General features: G+C 52.7%; 2 protein-coding genes across 2 annotated transcripts in view; one reads left to right on the plus strand and one right to left on the minus strand.

The window, feature by feature from the left end:
- TESMIN (testis expressed metallothionein like protein) overlaps nt 1-2,242 on the plus strand; it is a 43,417-nt gene extending 41,175 nt beyond the window's left edge. Inside the window, exon 8 of the mRNA XM_047775057.1 lies at nt 1,273-2,242. Coding sequence (XP_047631013.1) covers nt 1,273-1,465 — 193 coding nt within the window. The 3' untranslated portion in view covers nt 1,466-2,242. The remainder of the gene's footprint in view (nt 1-1,272) is intronic.
- Nucleotides 2,243-12,349: 10,107 nt separating this feature from the next.
- Nucleotides 12,350-18,308, minus strand: GAL (galanin and GMAP prepropeptide). Its single transcript, XM_047774085.1, has 6 exons — nt 18,087-18,308; nt 17,714-17,794; nt 16,793-16,847; nt 13,929-14,015; nt 13,589-13,666; nt 12,350-12,586 (listed from the first exon to the last, which is right to left on the minus strand). Exons 2-6 carry the CDS (start codon nt 17,792-17,794, stop codon nt 12,516-12,518), a joined length of 372 nt encoding a protein of 123 aa, XP_047630041.1. The 5' UTR covers nt 18,087-18,308; the 3' UTR covers nt 12,350-12,515.
- Between the last annotated feature and the right edge of the window lie 389 nt (nt 18,309-18,697).

An 18,697-nucleotide genomic window follows, 5' to 3' on the forward strand; every position in this document is an offset into this window, starting at 1 on the left:
CTCAGGGGCCTGCTGCTGACACCGCTTCAGCCTATTTGTCCCCTCGGCTGCGCCTTTTCATCCTCGTTGAGTTGCCCCCAGTTCAGGACAAGAGCCGGGGGCCCTGCAGGAGCTCAGGGGGCAAGGGTATGACCCCTGGGCAGCAGATGCCTGAAGCGCTCTTTACCACAGGGGGTGGCGGCAGGGAGATGGTCTCAGCCCGGGCTGGCTTCCTTCCTAAAGGGATGGTGGAATCCCCTTGAGTTCGTCTCTCCCCATTCGGTTATTTCGAGGCTGTGTTGTAGTCCCGGCCGGTCTCAAAACTTGAGTAACCATTATATCATACATTGGACTAGATTCATCCATTAAAAAGTGTCTTTGAGTTCTATGTAATGGGTCACATCATGATTGTATACCAGACGTCATTAATTGATAACATTTTGAAAAGCCAAGTTCATGCTTATTAGAGAGACATCAGAAACACTCATCACCGTGACCTACCAAAACTGGCTGCACTTCTGTGAGGTCATACGTGAAGACCTTCTCACCTGACCCGGGGATGTTGCGTGTCTGATGGAATGCAAGAGCGGCTCCATGCTCGGGCGTCTGGTCTTACAATGCCAAGGCCATGCTCCCGAGGGCGGCCCTGTTCTTTCATCTTCTGCAGAAGTCACTGTGCGTTGCCTTGACAGAGAGAGTTTAACCGATCACAATCCAGCTCTTTTTTATAGTTTATAGTTCTCCTAAATTTTTTCAGTTCAAGCCGCAGCTGCCCCCTGAGCCCCGTGGGGATGTTGGCTGGCCCTGTACGACACGGTCCAGCTGTCTTTCAGAGCCTTGTTCAGGGCTCAAGGGGCGTTCAGAGGTGAGGCTCTCCTGCATCGCCCCCCACAGAAGAATCTTCAGGCCATCGGGCCCCTGGGGAAGGGGGCTGGCGCCCAGGGTGGCTGTCCTACCGCCGCTTTCCTCAGGCAGACACCGTGCACAGAGCTCAGACCAGGGCTTGTCTTCAGGGATGTGTCTTCTTAGTGGCTCTAATTTCACGAAAATGTGGAATCTGCCACGAGAGGGTCATCTAGGAGCTGACAGAGTCACCTGTCCTCTGTATTGTTCTTCTAAAAGCAATCCTATTGTCGTCACAGGTAAGGAGTTTCTGATATTAGGAAGACAGCATTAGATTTAGCTGGTGACATTCTTTAAAGCGCCCTAACAAGCATGTCCCCTGGACTATGAAAGCTCCTTAGAAACGGCGGAGCAAATGAACACAGCCTTTCCCTGGTCTTCTTCTGACAGGCGGTCGCCGTCGTGTATCTCCTGGGAGGTGGTGGAAGCCACGTGCGCCTGCCTGCTGGCTCAGGGCGAAGAGGCCGAGAGGGAGCGCTGCTCCGAGCGCTTGGCGGAGCAGAGGGTCTTAGAGGAGTTCGGGAGATGCTTGTCACAGATTCTCCACACTGAGTTCAAGTCCAAAGGGTTGAACGTTGAGTAGACGACACTGTGGTGAGACGTAAACACGTGTAGACTGTGTCTCCACTTTCTGAAGGAACCTATAGTTTAGACAGGTGGTTGTAAGGAACAGGAGGCCAGGTCTGTGTCCACAGCGTCGTCATCAAGATGAAGCCTCCCCCCTGCACAGGGCACGCACGCAGGGGGTTAACTCAGAGTCCCCGAGGGACGGGGCAATCAAAACCCTCCCGCCTTTTTGAGGAAGCGCGTGACCTCACGGCTGTCTGGACCCGGGGGCGAGCATGGGTCCCTGTGATGCCGGGAGGACGGTCTGCAGCAACACTGAGTGATGGCAGGTGGGAGCCGGGCCCTGCAGAGAACGCAAGCCCCTTCCGACTGACCTCATCCTCTCCCGGGAACGTCCCTCCTCGGGAGACTTCTCTGCATAAAAAGCCATAATGAGTTTTCCCCTAAATTGTTTAGAAATAAATTCTCCAGACAGTCTGCGAAGACACCACTTAAAATCTGTAGAGAAACTGCTGCGACCCTGGGGAGTTTCTGAGTGTCAGTGTTTCCCCAGAGGCACAGGGATGACCAGCTTCCTCTGGGCCACCAGGAAACGCAGGCCATTCCTCCTGTCAGTAGCATTTTGAGTTGTGGGGCTGAAAATTATCTAGTTTCTTATGTGTTTCCATTTACATGGTGAAAAGTTCTATTATCCAACTAACTTCTCCATAATTATTGTTATAATATTATTACTGTTTATAAAATATGTTAAAACAACTAGTTTGCAGAAGTCAGCAGGTAAGATAAGTTATTAAGTTGATTCTCTTTGGGTTCTATTGTATAGGCAAAAGGAATAAAAATTTCAAACATCTTCCATTTCTGTAATTAACTTAATAGCTGAAAAATATGTTTGCTGTGTTTCTGTGTCCATTAATAGCATCAGCCCCTTAGAGAATGTTTAGAAAACGCATTTACAAACACGCCACTGAAGGAAGTGGGGTCGTAGGGCCTGGCCACCAGGCACGTCGGTAAGCAAGGAGCAGAGGAGCAAGCTGGGGATTTGCAAAGCTGTGTTTGGAATAGTCTGGTTCCAACGGGGAGCCGCAGAGGTAACGAGACACTTAATTCCTCTCATTCCAACCCCTTTGAGACCCTTTGGGATCCAATCCTGTGGTGGAAAGCCGGAGGTGTAGACAGGTATGGTGGGACTGCAGAGCTCTCGGCCAGCTGTGCTCCCTACTGCTTGGTGTGCTTTTGGTCCCCATCAGCATCTAGTGGCAGAGCAGGGAGGCACGTTACTGGAGGAGCACCCCCCATCTCCCTTGGAAGCGGGGGGCGCCTCGTGATTCCTCCCAGGTGGGCTGTCCTTCTGCTTGTGTCCCTCTTGGCAGTGCTGCCAATTGCAATATCTGTCAGCCACATAAATCACTTAAAAATTTCTAGTAGCTACATTTTATAAAGTGAAAAGGAACAGGTAAAATTAGTTTAATACTATTTTATTTAACCCAATATATCCAAAATACAATCATTTCAACATATAATCAAAATTAAAATGATTGAGATATTTCACATTCTTTCCTTTCTTTCTTTTTTTTTTTTTTTTTTGTCTTTTTGCCATTTCTTGGGCCGCTCCTGCAGCATATGGAGGTTCCCAGGCTAGGGGTTGAATCGGAGCTGTAGCCACCGACCTACCCCGGAGCCACAGCAACTTGGGATCCGAGCCGCATCTGCAACCTACACCACAGCTCACAGCAAGGGCAGGAACCGAACCCACAACCTCATGGTTCCTAGTCAGATTTGTTAACCATTGCGCCACGACGGGAACTGCCTTTCTTTCTTTTTTTTTTTTTTGTCTTTTTGCCTTTTCTTGGGCCGATCTCGAGGCATATGGAGGTTCCCAGACTAGGAGTTGAATTGGAGCTGTAGCCGCCGGCCCACACCAGAGCCACAGCAACTCGGGATCCGAGCCACGTCTGCAACCTACACCACACTCACGGCAATACCGGATCCTTAACCCACTGAGCAAGGCCAGGGATAGAACCCGAAACCTCATGGTTCCTGGTTGGATTCGTTAACCACTGTGCCATGATTAGAACTCCCTTACATCCTTTGTATGTGAAATCCAGCGTGTATTTTACACTTCCATTGCATCTCAGTTTGCACCAGGCACATCTGAAGTGCCCAGAACCGGTAGGGTGCAGGCATGGGGGGTGGGAGGGAACAACATCCCCCAGCAGTACCCGGGGACAAAGAGCTACAGGTAGGTCAAGCCCCCTGCAGAGCCCAGAGGCATCCCAGAGCAGCAAGGGAGGTGAGCAGCCGTCCTTAGGGCAATGACCCCAACACGGCAGAGGAGTCCGCCGGAAACTTGGACGCTGAGGGTTGAGGGACCTTTGGTGCTGCCTGAGGATACTCTGGCTGTGGCCAGGGACACTGAGCTAAAGCCTGGAAGTTAGGCCTGACTCCTCCCTGCAGGATTTCTCAATGGAGAGAATTGATTGAGTCAGTACAACTTGCAGAAAATTCAAGAGATGAGAGGTAGAAGCCAAAGGAGAGTTGTGTATAAAGCCGCTGTAATGCCGGAGTTAACAGCTACGTGGATGACGACAAAGCACAAACAACATCTTTCTGTTTCTGATGGAGAACTAATGCCATTTTAAAACCATATGAATATTAAAACAGTATGTTCTTATTTCTGGGTGAGGGTGTGCAATTTTAACCACCTTGTCTTTCTACCCTCTGTGACATGAGCTACCTTTGTGATTAAAATTAGATTATCTGGTGGGTTTTTGGTTTTGGTTTTTCCAGAAATGTGGTTTGGCTTAAACCTTGTCTTTTCACGCCTCTGAGAAGAACTCATTTTAAAAAAATGACACATGCAAAAAGAAAACTATTTCTCTACTCACACTTCTGACACCAAGTTCTGTGCTGTTTGGGTTTTTTTTCCCCCCAAACCAACCAATTCTCCAGCTCTCAGAAGTCCTATAATTAACTCAGTTCTGACACTAACTCCCCAGTGTTAGTGTCAGACTCCCCGGGTTTAAGGTCTCAGTCCCACAGGCTGTCCCCACTGCAGACACCAGTCACAACTAGTGGGTCTCACGTTACCGAAGTTCCCATGACCCCTTCTCAGGTAGGGTGATTTGCTGTAACCACTCACAGAACTCAGGGGACACTTTACTTAATTACTAGTGTATTATAATGGATATAAATGAGCACATGAAAAGGTACTTGGGGCGAGGTCTGGAAGGATCCTGAGCACAGGACTTGCTGTCCCCTGGAGCTGGAGTGCACCGCCTTCCTGGCACATGGGTGTGCCCACCAACCTGGAAGTTCTCCAAACTCTGTAATTTAGGGATTTTAACGGGGGCTTCATCATGGAGGCATGACCAATCACTAACTCATTCTCCAGCTCCTCTCCCTTCTCCGGAGGGTGGGGAATGGGGGGGAAGTTCCAAGCTTCTAATGGTGGCTTGGTCTTTCTAACCAACAGGTTAGACCAGCCCCCATTCTAAGATATCCAGGAGCCCACCAAGAGACACTTCGCTAGAACAGAAGGCACTCCGGTCACTTTGGAAACTCCAGGGAATGTAGGAGCTCTGTGCCAGGGCCAGAGACCAAATATACGTTTATGTCACACATGCTGAAAACTTTCTTGTCCTTTAATCACAAGCTTGTACACAATACAGAGAACACGGCAGCAAGCAAACCATCCTTAAGAGAGAACCTTCTATTGACTGCAAAATATGAGCAGAAGCCTACTCGTAATCCCATCTTGGCTCTGAGGTGTGGGTGCAGCTTAAAACCACAATAGACAGACTGCTGTAAGAAGTAAGTTAAAATACTTGTTGAAGGGATTGAAGGTTGAAGTTTCATCCAAGATGACAACGTTGGGAGAAGTTAGAGAATTGAAGAAAAGGGCAGTTTGAGGAAAAGATAAGGACAGCTGGAGGGGAAAGACAGCTCCCTCTGCAGGCGGAATCGCTTTATGAAGGTCAAGGGTGCAGGTGGGCAGAAGCGGGCATGGGATGTGTCATTGTTTTGGATTTTGGCCATTTTGATAGATGTGTCACCATATCTTATTGCTGTTTTAATTTGCAGTTCCCTAACAACAAAAATGTGAAGTAGCTTTTCATGTGCTTATTTGCCACCTGTGTCTTGTCTTTTCTTTCTTTTCTTTTCTTTGTCTTTTTCGGGCCACACCTGTGGCATATGGAGGTTCCCAGGCTAGGGGCTCAGTTGGAGCCACAGCTGCCAGCCTACACCACAGCCACAGCAACCAGGATCCGAGCCACATCTGTGATCTACACCACAGCTCACCTCACAGATCCTGAGAGAGGCCAGGGATTGAAGCCTCAACCTAATGGCTCCTAATCAGATTGTTTCTGCTTTGCCCTGGTGGGGACTCCCATTTTCTCACTTTTGAGTTTTAAGAGTCTTTTTTATATGTTGGATTAATAGTCCTTAATCAGATACGTCTTTTGCAAATATTTTCTCCCAGTCTGTGACTTATCTTCTCATTCTCAACAGTGGCTTTTGCAGAGCACAAGATTTTAATTTTAACGAAATTCAACTCACCAATTATTTGTTTTCGACATCACAATTTTTCTGTTGTGTCTAAAAAGTCATTGCCATACTCAAGGTCATCTAGATTTTTCTGTTATCTTCCACGAGTTTTACAGTTTTGCATTTTACAGTTGTGTCTGCAATCCACTTTGAGTTAATTTTTGTGAAGAATATAATATCCGCATCTAGATTCATTTTCTCCGCATGTGGATGCCAGGTGTTTGGCACAATTTGCTGCAAAGCCTGTCTTCTCTCTGTTGGGTTGCCTTTGTTCCTTTGCCAAAGATCAGTTGACTGTATTTATGTGGTATGTTTCTGGACCCTCTATGCCGTTTCACTGACCCGTTTGTTCATTTTTCCACCCAACGCCGAACGTTCTTGATGCTGGTAACTTCACGGTAGGTCTTGAACTCGGGAGCGTCAGTCCTCCGTGCTCGTCTCCTTCGATGTGTTGGCCGCTCTGGGTCTTTTGCCTCCTCTCCACATAACTTAAGAAATCAAGTGGTTTTTGTTTTTGTTTTTGCTTTCTTTTTATGGCCACACCCAGGTTCCCAGGTGTGGGGTCAAATTGGAGCTACAGTTGCCAGCCTACACCACAGCCTCAGCCACGCCAGACCCAAACCATGTCTGCGACCAACACCACAGCTCACGGCAACGCCAGGTCTTTAGCCCACCGAGCGAGGCCAGGGATCGAACCTGCATCCTCGTGGATCCTAGTCGGGTTCGATAACTGCTGAGTCACGACAGAAAAATCAGTTTTTTGGCATTTTACAAAATAACTTGCTGAGATTTGGATCAGGACTGCGTCGATTCTATAGGTCAATTTGGGAAGAACCGACGTCTTGGAAATACTGTGTTCTTCTCCAGGAACATGGAACACATCTCTTCAGTTATTTAGTTCTTCAATTTCTTTCATCAGAGTTTGTAGTTTTCCTCATGTAGATCCTATATATATTTTGTTAGATTTATACCTAAGTATTTTATTTTGGGGGTGCTAACATAAATGGTATTGTGTTTTTATTTCATATTCCACTTGTTCCTTAACATTATATCATGTAAACTTGCAATAACTGCTTTTTACTTTCAGGAGTTTTTGGCTGATTCTCAGATTTTTTTACATAGACACCTATGTCATCTGTGACCAAAGAAAGTTTTTTTTCTTCCTTCCCAAGCTGTATATTTCTGACTTCCTCGCCTTGTTGCCTTAGCTAGAATACCCAGTACCGAGTTGAGAGTCGGTAGTGAGAGAGGACATCCTTGCCTTGTTCCTGATCTCGATGGAAACGTTTGTAGTTTCTCACCATGAAGTATGCTGTTAGCTGGGAGTTCCCGCCATGGCGCGGCGGAAACAAATCTGACTAGGAATCATGAGGTTTCGGGTTTGATCCCTGGCCTCTCTCAGTGGGTTAAGGATCTGGTGTTGCCTTGAGCTGTGGGGTAGGTTGCAGACGCAGCTTGGATCCCAAGTTCCTGTGGCTGTGGCTGTGGTGTAGGCCGGCAGCTGTAGCTCCGATTTGACCCCTAGCCTGGGAACCGCCATATGCCTCAGGTGCGGCCCTAAAAGGCAAAAAAAAAAAAAAAAAGTATGATGTTAGCCATAGGGGTTTTGGTAGATGTCCTCTATCAAGTTGAGGAAGCTCCCTTCTCGTCCTACTTTGTGAAGCTCTTTTATCATCTGTGGGTGCTAGGTTTTGTCACATGCTTTTTCTGCATCTACTGATATAATCATGATTTTCCCTCTTTAGCTTGATGATGTGATGGGTTATGTTAATTGACTTTTGAATGTTGAACCAGACGTGCATACTTGGTTAAATTCCACTTGGTCATGGTGTGTAATTCTTTTTATACATCTTTGAATTTGATTTGCTAATATATGGTTGACGATTTTTACATTTCTGTTCATAAGAGATAATGGTTTGGGAGTTCCTGTCGTGGCTCAGCAGTTAACGAACCCGAATGGGATCCATGAGGATGTGGGTTCGATCCCTGGCCTCACTCAGTGGGTTAAGTATTTGGCATTGCCATGAGCTGTGGTGTAGGCAGCTGCAGCTCTGATTAGACCCCTAGCCTGGGAACCTCCATATGCTGCAGGTGCGACCCTAAAAAGCCATAAATAAACAAACAAACAAACCAGAGAGAGAGAGATTGGTCTGTAGTTTTCATGTAGGGTCCTTGTCTGACCTTGGCGTTAGGGTGGTGTTGCCCTCACGCAATGAGTTAGGAGGTATTTCCTCTGCTTCTGACTCCTGGTGGAGAACTGGAATAACTTCTTCTTTGTGCGTTGGGTAGCACTGAACTCTCCATTTCTACACTTTTTTCGTTTCAAGAATGCTGTATAAATGTGGTCATATAGTATGTAACATCGTAGGATTTGTTTTCACTCTGAAGAAGTCTCTGGAGAGTCACCCAGGTTGTTGTGTGTCTTAAAAACCCACTAATTTTATTGCTGAGTAGTAGGTACGTGGTGTGAATAACCCTAGTTTAACCCATTGAAGAGCATCTGGGCTGCTTCCAGGTTGGCGCTATTATGAATAAATCTGCTATGAACATTTGTGAGCAATTCTGCTGTAAAGGTAAGTTTTCATTTGGGATAAATACTCAGGAGCGCAATTGCTTGGTTGGATAGTAGTTGCATGTTTGATTTTTAAAGAAACCGCCAAGCTGTTTCTGGAACGGCTCTACCATTTTACTTTCTCACCAGTGATGTGTGAGGGAGCCACTTTCTCTGCATCCTTGCCAGCATCTGGTGTTGGTACTGGGTTTTATTTCGGCCGTTCTGATGGGTGTTGAGTGATGCTTCATTGTGGTTTTGATGTGCATCTAATGACTGTGTTGAAGACTCCATATGAGTCACTGAGATAGCCGCTCGTGTACTTTGCCCATTTTTAACTGGACTTTTTGTTTTTGTTGAGTTTTGAAAGTCCTCCGCATGTTTAGATAGCAGTCCTTGGTGGGATATGTGGTTTGCAAATATTTCCTCCTGGCCCCCAGCTTGTCTTTTCATGCTCATTCTCAGACGGAAGGTGTGTTAAGCCTGTGTGTCCATTGGCAGAATTACTGTCATTACTTTGTTGATGACAAGAAGAAAACCCAGGGCCCCCACTGTGTCACTCTTGGTCCTGAGCTCCCTGGCTGGTCTGCCCTCCTCTTGACACTCTCAGTCTCCTCGTGCTGGTTTTATATATAATGTCCAGGGCTTTTAGTTGTACTAACAAGAACAGAAGAGAAAAGTACACTGATTCCATCTTTCTGAAAGCAGAAGTCAGCAAACATTTTCTTTTAAGTTAGATCAGAGATGCTTGGCTTACTGCTTTCTAGAGTTTCTACCATGGGTAAAATCGGGTAAAATCTAAACTTTAACATGGACTCCTAGAGGGAGTTCCCTTGTGACCAATGGGTTAAGGGTCCAGCATTGTCGCTGCTGTGGTGCAGGTTCCATCCTGGCCTGGGAACTTCCACATGCCATTGGCATGCCCCACCCCCCCCGCAAAAAAAAGACCACTAGAATCTCTCTCTCTTTTTTTTGCAAAGTATTAAAAACAAAAGTTGGAGTTCCCATCATGGCTCAAGGGAAACAAATCTGACTAGTATGCATGAGGATATAGGTTCAATCCCTGGCCTTGCCGGTTAAAGACCCAGCGTAGTTTCTATGAGGACACAGGTTCGATCCCTGGCCTCGCTCAGTGGATTAAGGATCCGGCGTTGCCATGAGATGTAGTGTAGGTGCAGAGGCAGCTGGACTTGGCGTTGCTGTGGCTTTAGTGTAGACAGGCAGCAGCAGCTCCAATTTGACCCCCCAGACTGGGAACCTCCATATGGTGCAGGTGTGGCCCTAAAAAGACAAAAAAAAAAAAAAAAAGTCTTGGGTTGTATGCTAGAAATTAATCAGTTCTGATTCTTTCCATCTTTCTAGGTTTTACGTCTCTGCCCTAGGATTTCTCAGCGCCCTGGTACCTCTCCCTCTGGTACCTCTCCCTCTCCTCTTAAACATCATAGCCTCCCCCATCTTCACGAAACCTCCTGAGAGCAAACCCCTCCTCTGCAGCCCCCTCCACCGTGTCTCCCGAACTGAGTGAGGACGGGCGGCATGGCTCTGGCTGGCGGGGGGTGGACTCTGTCTTCCCCTTGGATTGTAGCAGTAGGATGTTGAGGCTGGTCTTTTCTTTCTTTTTCTCTTCTTTTTTTTTTGTCTGTTTTGGGGCTGCACCCGCGGCATGTGGAGGTTCCCAGGCTAGGGGTCGAATTGGAGCTACAGCTGCCGGCCTACACCACAGCCACAGCAACGCCGGATCCTCAACCCACTGAATAATGCCAGGTATCAAACCCGAAACCTCATGGTTCCTAGTCGGATTCGTTAACCACTGAGCCACGATGGGAACTCCCGAGGCTGGTCTTGCTCATTTGCCCGGTAAATTCTTCATTTCCTTCAGTGGCCGATGGCCTTGAAAATTCTGCCATGGTTGGCAGCTGACTCATCTGGTATGACTGGAGCCAGCGCCAACTGTGTTCTCCCAGGAAGTGGTCTTCGAACGCATTCCTCTGAAATGGTCGCCTCCTCCACTGCAAAGGGCACCACAGCCACTCCTCGTCCCTCACCTCTAGCGGCCACCACCTCTCCTGCTCCATTTATTCCTAGAAGGAGGAACAGCTTGGCCAGGTGGGGGGCCGAGGGGGGTAAGGTTACAGGGCCTGCTTCTGGAGCCCACTCACCTGCACTGAGCCTGGGCTGCCTCGGCCATTCCCACCCCTGCTCCCGAAGCATCCGTTAAAAGGCTCTACCGCGTGTCGGGGCATGCTGGAAACCCAAGACTGGCCCTGTCCGATCTCTGATCCACTGAGCACAGTCTGTTCCTTGAGGAGTGACAGCGTGGTGGGGAGAGCAAGCAGCAAACAGCATTAGAGTGGCCAGCACTCCCTTTGGGCATTGCACACAACCCTGCCGAGGGAGCCTGAGCAGGAAGGGTGCCCTGGGGAAGGCCATTGCAGAGTGGGATCCTGTGGGATGTGTAGGAGTTTACTGGCATCTGCAGGGACACGTGCAAAGGTTTTAGGTGAGCGAGGCTGGGCCAGAGGCTCCAGCTGGTGGTGGTCTGGAGCTTAGGGGACAGGAAGGCTAGTAGAGCAGGCTGGGGTGGGGACAGGCGTGTCTACGGCCACCAGAAAGAAGGGGACAAGGCCAGAAGGAGACCAGGCAGGCCAGGCTGCAGACTGTAAGCTGGAGCTAGTAGATGAGGGCACTTGTTGGTCAGACACCCTGGGCAGAGGGTGGCGACCTGAGTTCTAACAAGGCTGCCAGGTGTCCTGGGCCCACCCACATCTGAGAGAACTGAAGAAAGTTGAGAGAGGAGACAAGGCAGGTGAAGGGAGGGAAGAAGGACCGGTGTTCCTGAGCTGGCGCTGGGCCGCTCGGCTCTGCACATGGGCCTGCAGAGGAGGGGGAGCGGCTGCTGCGAGGAGGGGAGCTTCTGCGAGAGTCACGGGGGCCAGGCTGGGCCCTGCCAGCAGGGCTTGGGTGACCAACCACAGCGCCTACTTCTTCCTGGACGTGGGTCTTTAGGTGGCGATTCTGACACGTGGCTGTCTACTGCCATCCCCTGCGGGCGTGAGAAGAGACTACAGTGGCCTGTGCCATCCCTGTGGCCCCGGGGCGAGGCACTGCTTAGGGGGGTGATGGAGGGCTGCCGCCCGCTCCCGGCCCTGATCTGCTCTCCTCCGCCCGCCGGGGCGCCCCGGGCCGTCGTCACCTCCATGCCTGGCTTCTCCTCCTCACCTGTTTTCTTCTTGGCCCTTCTGTACGAGCTTTTTATTTCTGCTCCAGAGACGGCCCCATCCCCGCCACCGCTGTCCCCACGGGCTGCCTTTGGTGCAGCATTAACTGAGTGCGTGTCCTGATGTATAAAATGGTTTCCCTTTTTGTGATCATTACGTCCTGATCCAGCCACACCGACCTTACTGCTGCGCCTGTTAAGCCTCCCCCACGGCCCCTACGCGGCCGCTGTGTCTCCTTAGCACCCCTCACCTTCCCCAAGACCAAGTACGTCCCTCATTGGTCATGTCTCGGGTTTCTTTAGGCTGTTTTGTTTCCATTTTGCTAAAATATCAGCTCCATGAAGCCAGGGGTTCTCGCTGCTTTGCGGTTTGGCTCAAAAACAGACTTAGCTTTGTAACTAGAGTCAGCTTAACAGTGAGATAACTTTATGTCCCCTGGACACAAGTGACAAGAGCACGTGTCTGAGGACGCTCTGGATGGTAGAACGTGGGCTTCAACTCTCCTCTGTGCGCCTGATTATCGTCAAGCACTATCTTTGGAAAGCGCGTTGGTGGCAGTGGCGAGGAGACGGACACGTGGAAGAAATGATCATCGCAAGCAGCTGCAGTTTTTATTTTGCGGCTCAAACCTACTCCCAAAGGAAGATCTGACACCTCAGCAACACAGCACTGGGCAGGGACGACAGGGGTGGTTACGCTGCCTTCGCTGGCTCGGAGCTCGACAACGCCGAGACGGAGAGGCCGGAGCCCCCTCAGGACTGTCCTGCGTCTTCTGAGGACGCTGCCGAGGGGAGGCCGGGCAGGCGCCCCAGGGCCCCCGCCTCTGCGGAGGGAAGGGCCACACTTAGGGCGCCTCCTCTGAGAGTGTCACAGGATCAAGTCCAGAGGGAGGCGCCTTTCACATTCTCACCGTTTAATGATCTAATGCTCATACTTAGGGTGCGTGTGAAACTGTCAGACTTTTTAAATGTGTCCTTCCTGTTTGGGTAATAAAAATCCATGTCTCGGAGTTCCTGTCGTGGCTCAGTGGTCAACGAACCCAACTAGTATCCATGAGGACGAGGGTTCGATCCCTGGCCCCGCTCAGTGGGTTAAGGATCTGGCGTTGCCGTGAGCTGTGGTGTTGGTCGCAGATGTGGCTCGGATCCCGCGTTGCTGTGGCTGTGGCCGGTAGCTGCGGCTCCAATTTGACCCCTACCCTGGGAACTTCCATATGCCCCGGACGCGGCCCTAAAAAGACAAAAGACAAAAAAAAAATGATGTCTGCTAATGAAAGGAGTTGTGCGTTGCAACAATCAAAACACAGAAATGCTGGGGTTCAAGTGGCCCCAGGGAGGCCTCCTCACTGAAGTACGTGTGGAAGAGACCAGACCCCAGGGTGGTGAGCTGTGGTGTAAATGCGGCCTGCCTGCCCCGCCAGGCGCTGGAAGAGCCATCTGGAACATGCTGGTGGCTGGCGGCTGGCATCGCTGGCCCGCAGGGCACGGTTTAAGGAGGTCGGTCTACGGAGAGCTGCCTGGGAGTAGCAGCTACAGCACTTGTTACCGGGTCAAGAAATGTGGGTCCAGCAGAGTGAGTGGAAGCCCAAGGCCCTCTCCCCCGGGCGACCCTTTCTGGGGACAGTGTGGGGACAACGCCATCCCAGCCCCTTTTGCAGCTGGTTCCACTCCCCATGCCTTAGAACAGCCCCCCAGCAGCGCGATTGCAGGTGTGTAGAGGGGTGACAGCTAGTCCCCAGGAGGAGTCTGTGGAGTGTCGCCGCCAGACCTGTTAGGTGCCCAGGCTCCTAAGAGGTGGGATATTTAATGGGCCATGTGGCACGTACCTTTGAGATGCAAGAAAGCCAGAAACTCCATTATCGTGCGTATGGCTTTGTCCTCTGACTGCAGCCGGTCAAAGCCTCCTGGGAACCAGAAGGGATTCCCGTCTTAGACCTGGACACCTGCGGGCACCAGCCGGCCGTCCCTCCCTCCATCCCAGAGCCTGGCTCAGCGCAGCCGAGGCCCTGAGCCGGCCGTGGCTGCCCCGGGATCTCACCCCTGGCTTTGCTGCTTCTGTTGCTGGTGGCCAGTGGATGTGGCCAGGCCAAGCGTAGGCCCCAGTTGTGGATCGAGGCGGTCCTGGTCCCCCCACCACCCTGTGTACCCTGGGTTTAAAGTCCTCACCGGGCCTGGCTTCGTCTTCGGGCTCGAGTTCCCGCTTGCCAGCAAGGCCATACTTGTCGTGGAATGATCTGTGGTTGTCGATGGCATCTGTGTGCACACCAGAGGGACAGCACCTGAGTGTGGCCTCTGCGGTGAGACCCTGCCCATCCCGAGGGACACAGGGCTGCTTGCAGCCAACAGGCAGCACAGCCAGACTGTAAGAATAAAGCCGGGTAGGGATACCGCGGAAGAGGGAAGGCCATTCTCTGCGGACTTGAGGGAAGCTCAGCTCCTGCCCAGCAGCTGCGGCCCCACAGAGCAGGAGGGGAGCCGCTCGTCAAGAGGGGGCAGCCGGTGGCCTGCACAGGGCACTGTCTGGGGAGCGTGGGCCTGATGTAGGGAGGGGGAGCACTGAGTGGGGGTCCCTGGAGGGCCGGCTGGGTGTCTCCCAGTCGGAGAACAGGGGCTGGGGTCCTACATCCCTGAAAACAAGGGGGGACCACCAAAGGATCTGCAGTTGTGATGTAATCGGATTTTTATTTCCGGCCACTCTGGCTGCTGTGTGGGAGATGGACTGGAGCCAGAGAAAGAGAGGAGGAGGAGGAGGGAGGAAGGGAAGCAGGTAGGTTGAGAGAGAGAGAGAGAGTGTGTGTGTGTGTTGGGAGGAGTGAAAAATGGGGGCATCATGATTGCAAGCAGAGGGATCCCTTAAGAAGCTATTGGAGGAGTTCCCTGGTGGCTCAGCAGGTTAAGGGTCTAGCACTGTCACTGCTGTGGCTCGGGTCACTGCAGTGTTGTGGGTTCAATTCCTGGCCCCAGAGCTTCCACATGCCACAGACTTGGCCACAAAAAAGAAAAAGAAAGGAAGGATTGGCAAGAGTGAGGGCACATGTCCCGGCCTGAAGAGAAGGGGCTCCTGGGATAAGGGAGAGGGGGCTTCCCGTGTCTGTCTCCCTGGCCGGGAGAACTGGTCACCCCCAAGCCTGGACAAAACCAAGTCGTTCTTCCAGAGACCAGAGTTCTTGGCTCTAACTGGGAGGGAATGATGAGTAAGCCAGCGCTTCCAAGGGCCGCAAACGCATCCCTCACGTTGCCGCTCTCTGCGCTGGTAGAGGAGGCCCGGAGCACGGAGCGCAGCTGTGGGGACTGCACAGACCAGCTAGATGTACGGCCTCTGCCGGTCCCGACTGAGAGGGAAAAGCGGTTTGTTTCCTAACTCCGGGTTCGAAATCTTCCTGATACATGCACGTTCGGTATTCCAGTAGAACACGGAAAAGCATGTCTGTTGAAGGGCTCCTCCTTTCTGGGGGGCCAGCAGCACCCAGAGACCAGGCGCTTTCTGAGCAAAAGAACTCAGGACTGCAAAGAGGTCGGGAAAAACGTGTACCCTTTGAAGCTGTCCTACCCTTGGCCAGGCAAGGCCACCCTGCTCGCAGTGACACGACCACATGGGGACCGGCTGCTGCTTTTGCTCTGAGACCAAAGATGCCCAGTAGACCCTGCCCAGGGCCCCATCTAGGCTTTGTCACTTCTGTGCCTGTGTTTCTCAAGGCACTGCCCTCAAGGACCCTCCAGGTGATTCAATAAAACAACCATTTGTAGTAAGGGAGGAGTCTGAACTTAAACTCTGGAATTAAGAACTAAAAGCAGCTCCCGTGGTGGGTAAGTGGGGACCACGCCGCCCAGTTACTCTGGGAGGACCGGGTAAGAGCCAGATGTTGTTTGCCTCCTTTCCTCTGGGAAAACAGGAACATAATAAATGGGGGAGGATTTTTTTTTAAAGGTTTGCAAGCCATGGGTAGGTACCAGGTTGGATGGGAAGTGAAAAGTCCCCTCCCCTTCAGGACAATTAAAATCGGAAAGTGTCACTGCAGACAGAGGACACGAAAGGAGCAGAGAGTGAGGCAAGCGGCATCAGCAGACATAGCCTGCCGTGGCCAGAGTGTCCCCTTTAGCAGGACTGATGCACCTGTGCACCCCAATTTCCCATGTCCTGCCGCCTCCTACGCCCTCTTATGGCTTGAAGGGCTTGTCTGCAAATGCAGCCATCAAACTGGGGAGGGGGGGGCCTCTGAAAACCCAGCCTCGCCGATTCTCTGCATCATGAATGTAATCAAATCACTCACACCGAGTCCAGACGATGCTACAGCAAGGACAAGATACTGAGCATCAGTCACCCCCAGGATGGCTACAGGGACAGATTTGGAGCAGGAAGAGAGCCGTCTCCATTTAGTTTGGGGGCAGGCATGTTTTTGGCCTCTTCAGGTCACCTGGGAATTCCCATCCAGGGCTTAGACTAAGAAAAGGTGGAGGTAGGGTTTGGGGTCCGTTGACTTGGGTGCTCCGTGAGCCCAAGGAGCAGATGGGAGCGTTTAGGGAAATACAGAGGGATCCGGGAGAGGACCCAGAACAGAGCCCCGGGGAATGTCTGCCTTCCTGGGGAAGCCTGAGCAATATCTGAGGCTGGGAACCCATCGGGGTGCAGGGCAGCAGAGCCAGAGGAAGGCGAGGGCGCTGAGGGTCCACCCAGCCCCAGGCAGCAGGGTGGGTGAGGGTTCAGAAGAAGGCAAGGTGCCCCAGGGCTGGAGGAGGGGGCAGAAGGGGTCAGACCCCTGGGAAGAAGCCCGTCTGCCGCAAATGGGGGAAAGGGGAGGTGGATGCGGTTTGGTCCATCCCGGGGCCGCTTTTCAGGGACTAAGTTAACCCACAGAGAAACGCATCCTGCCTCAGAGTCTTGGGGCAAATCCCGTTTCCCTTTAACTGAATATTAATGTATCAGAATGGTGACCGGCTACCTCCTGCTTCCGAAAGAGCAGGATTAGCACAAGCCAGCACCAGAAGGCAGGCTCCACCTGGAGGGGCCGAGCACCACCGCCATCACTTACGTGGACCAAGAAGGTAGCCAGCGCTGTTCAGAGTCCAGCCTCTCTTTTCCTTCACCTGAAACAGGAGAAAGGGGGGCGGGGTCAGATGGCAAGGGTACAGACAGCATCAGTGCCAAGAAGCCCCCAAGGCCGCTTCTGCTTGTATAAGCCACCATGGCAGCCTGTGAAGTTATTATATATTTTAAAAAACCACAGGGCTTAAATTACAAATACACTCCAGCAACTCTTTCATCTAATAAGCCAAGAGATGCAAAGTATTAAAGCAAGAGTGAACATTACATGAAATTCACCCAGACTTTCCAGGTATAATACAGGAGTCAGACTCCTGCTTGTGCTTTTGCAAGGGGCACGATTTCAAATCTGCACCCAAATCAGCTATATTTGACATGAAAATAGGATTACGTGCGTTATCGAATAATTCCTTCATGGACCATGTAGACTCACAGTGCCTTTTAAGTGAGGCTTTTAAGAGATGCTGAAGACAGGAGTCAATATCACCAGCTGCGCCGGGTGTAACATGCTCTGTTGAACTGAATGAAATGACTTGTGCTTCTCGCTCCTCCCAGGCACTCACCTCAAGTTCAGCCCTGTCCAGATGTCAGTGTCCCATAGCCACTTTTTGTACTGGGAGAGGCGTCTTGCCAGGAAGCCCTGAGGGAGCCTCCCTGGGGAAATCTCAGGCCTCTGGCCAGCCCCCTCCGGTTTGCTCTCAGCACCTGGGCCCTCGCTGCTCAGCCCCAGGTGGCGGGGGACCCTCTCACGCCCCCAGACTTCGGCAGGCCGGCCCAGGATCAGAACTGATGGCTGTTTCTGTTCCTGGTGCAAGGCACGCCCCTCGCCGGAGTCTGGCTCTGATGGCTTGCTCTTCTTTGCCGAGGAGGGGACCCTGCTTGGGGTACGTTTGTCCCACCCTGCACTTACCGGTGACCCGAGCCCCAGGGTGGCTGAAAGGGCCGCAGCGAGGAGTAGGGAGGCCAGCAGGAGGGCGCAGCCTCTGGGCATCTGCAAGGGAAGGCGGGCGGTGGGCGCGGCGGGGAGACCTGCCTCAGTCCCCAGGGAGCGGGGCGCCCCCGCACGTCGAGCGGAGCCTCGGACCCCGGCCCCTGAGGGTGCGGGAGCGGCGGCCAGGAGCCAGGGTGCGGAGGACCGAGACCCGGGGCAGGGGACCAGGGGCAGAGGAGCCGCGGCGGCCCAGGGGAAGGTCCTCCCGCCGGCAGGCGCTCAGGAGATGGGAACGCAGCGAAGGCGGAGACGGAGGCGCCCGCCTGCCTCTGGGGCCTCTGGGGGCCGGTACCTTGAGCGACGGCGGGTTCCGGAGTGTCGGTGGGTCCTGGGTGTCGGCGGGCCCCAGGGGTCGGCGGGTCTGGGATGCCGGTGGGTCCCCGGGTGCCAGCGGGTCCTGGGCTGTCGGTGGGGACGCGGGTCCGGTTGGGTCGGGCAGGGCTGGGGGGCGCTCACCGCATGGCGTGGCCTCGGGGACACAGAGAGGGAAGCGCGCGGCAGCCGGGCTCCTTCGACGTGTCAGCGCCCGGGGCCGCCGCCGCCGCTATTTATGCGGCGCATCCCCTTCGCCGCGTCACGGTTCCCGCCTCCCGCGCCCTCGCGGGCGGGAGGGAGTCGGTTCCCCAGGGGCCCTCGGAGCTCCTGCGGGAGGGCCGCGCGGTGGGGGGCGAGGACGGCGGAGAGCCCCCGCCGCAGTAAATGGAGAGCCCCGTGCCTGTTACCGCCGCCCGGGGAAGCGAGGCCCTCACCCTGGCACAGCGTCCCCTGCAGCCAGAGACCCCGGTCCAAGCTGGGCGCAGTGCGCGGCCCTGGGCACAGTGCGCGACCCTGGGCACCCGGGGTGAGGGCGTCTGGCGAACTCCCCCGTCCTGCACGACGTTGCAGGGGCTGGATTCCGGATTC

Source organism: Phacochoerus africanus, chromosome 4 (genome assembly GCF_016906955.1).
Source record: "Phacochoerus africanus isolate WHEZ1 chromosome 4, ROS_Pafr_v1, whole genome shotgun sequence".
NCBI classification, from domain to species: domain Eukaryota; kingdom Metazoa; phylum Chordata; class Mammalia; order Artiodactyla; family Suidae; genus Phacochoerus; species Phacochoerus africanus.

Bases quoted from the DNA above. Each gene is read 5' to 3' on its own strand.
- GAL (XM_047774085.1), bottom strand. From the start codon at position 17,794: ATGCCCAGAGGCTGCGCCCTCCTGCTGGCCTCCCTACTCCTCGCTGCG. The intron at 13,667-13,928 runs GTGAGGACTTTA...TCTGGTTCCCAG, and splicing joins CGAAGACGAAGCCAGGCCCG to GAGGCTTTGACCGGCTGCAG. The intron at 12,587-13,588 runs GTACGTGCCACA...TTCCCTCCGCAG, and splicing joins GGCTTTCTTGCATCTCAAAG to AGGCGGGGGCCCTGGGGCGC.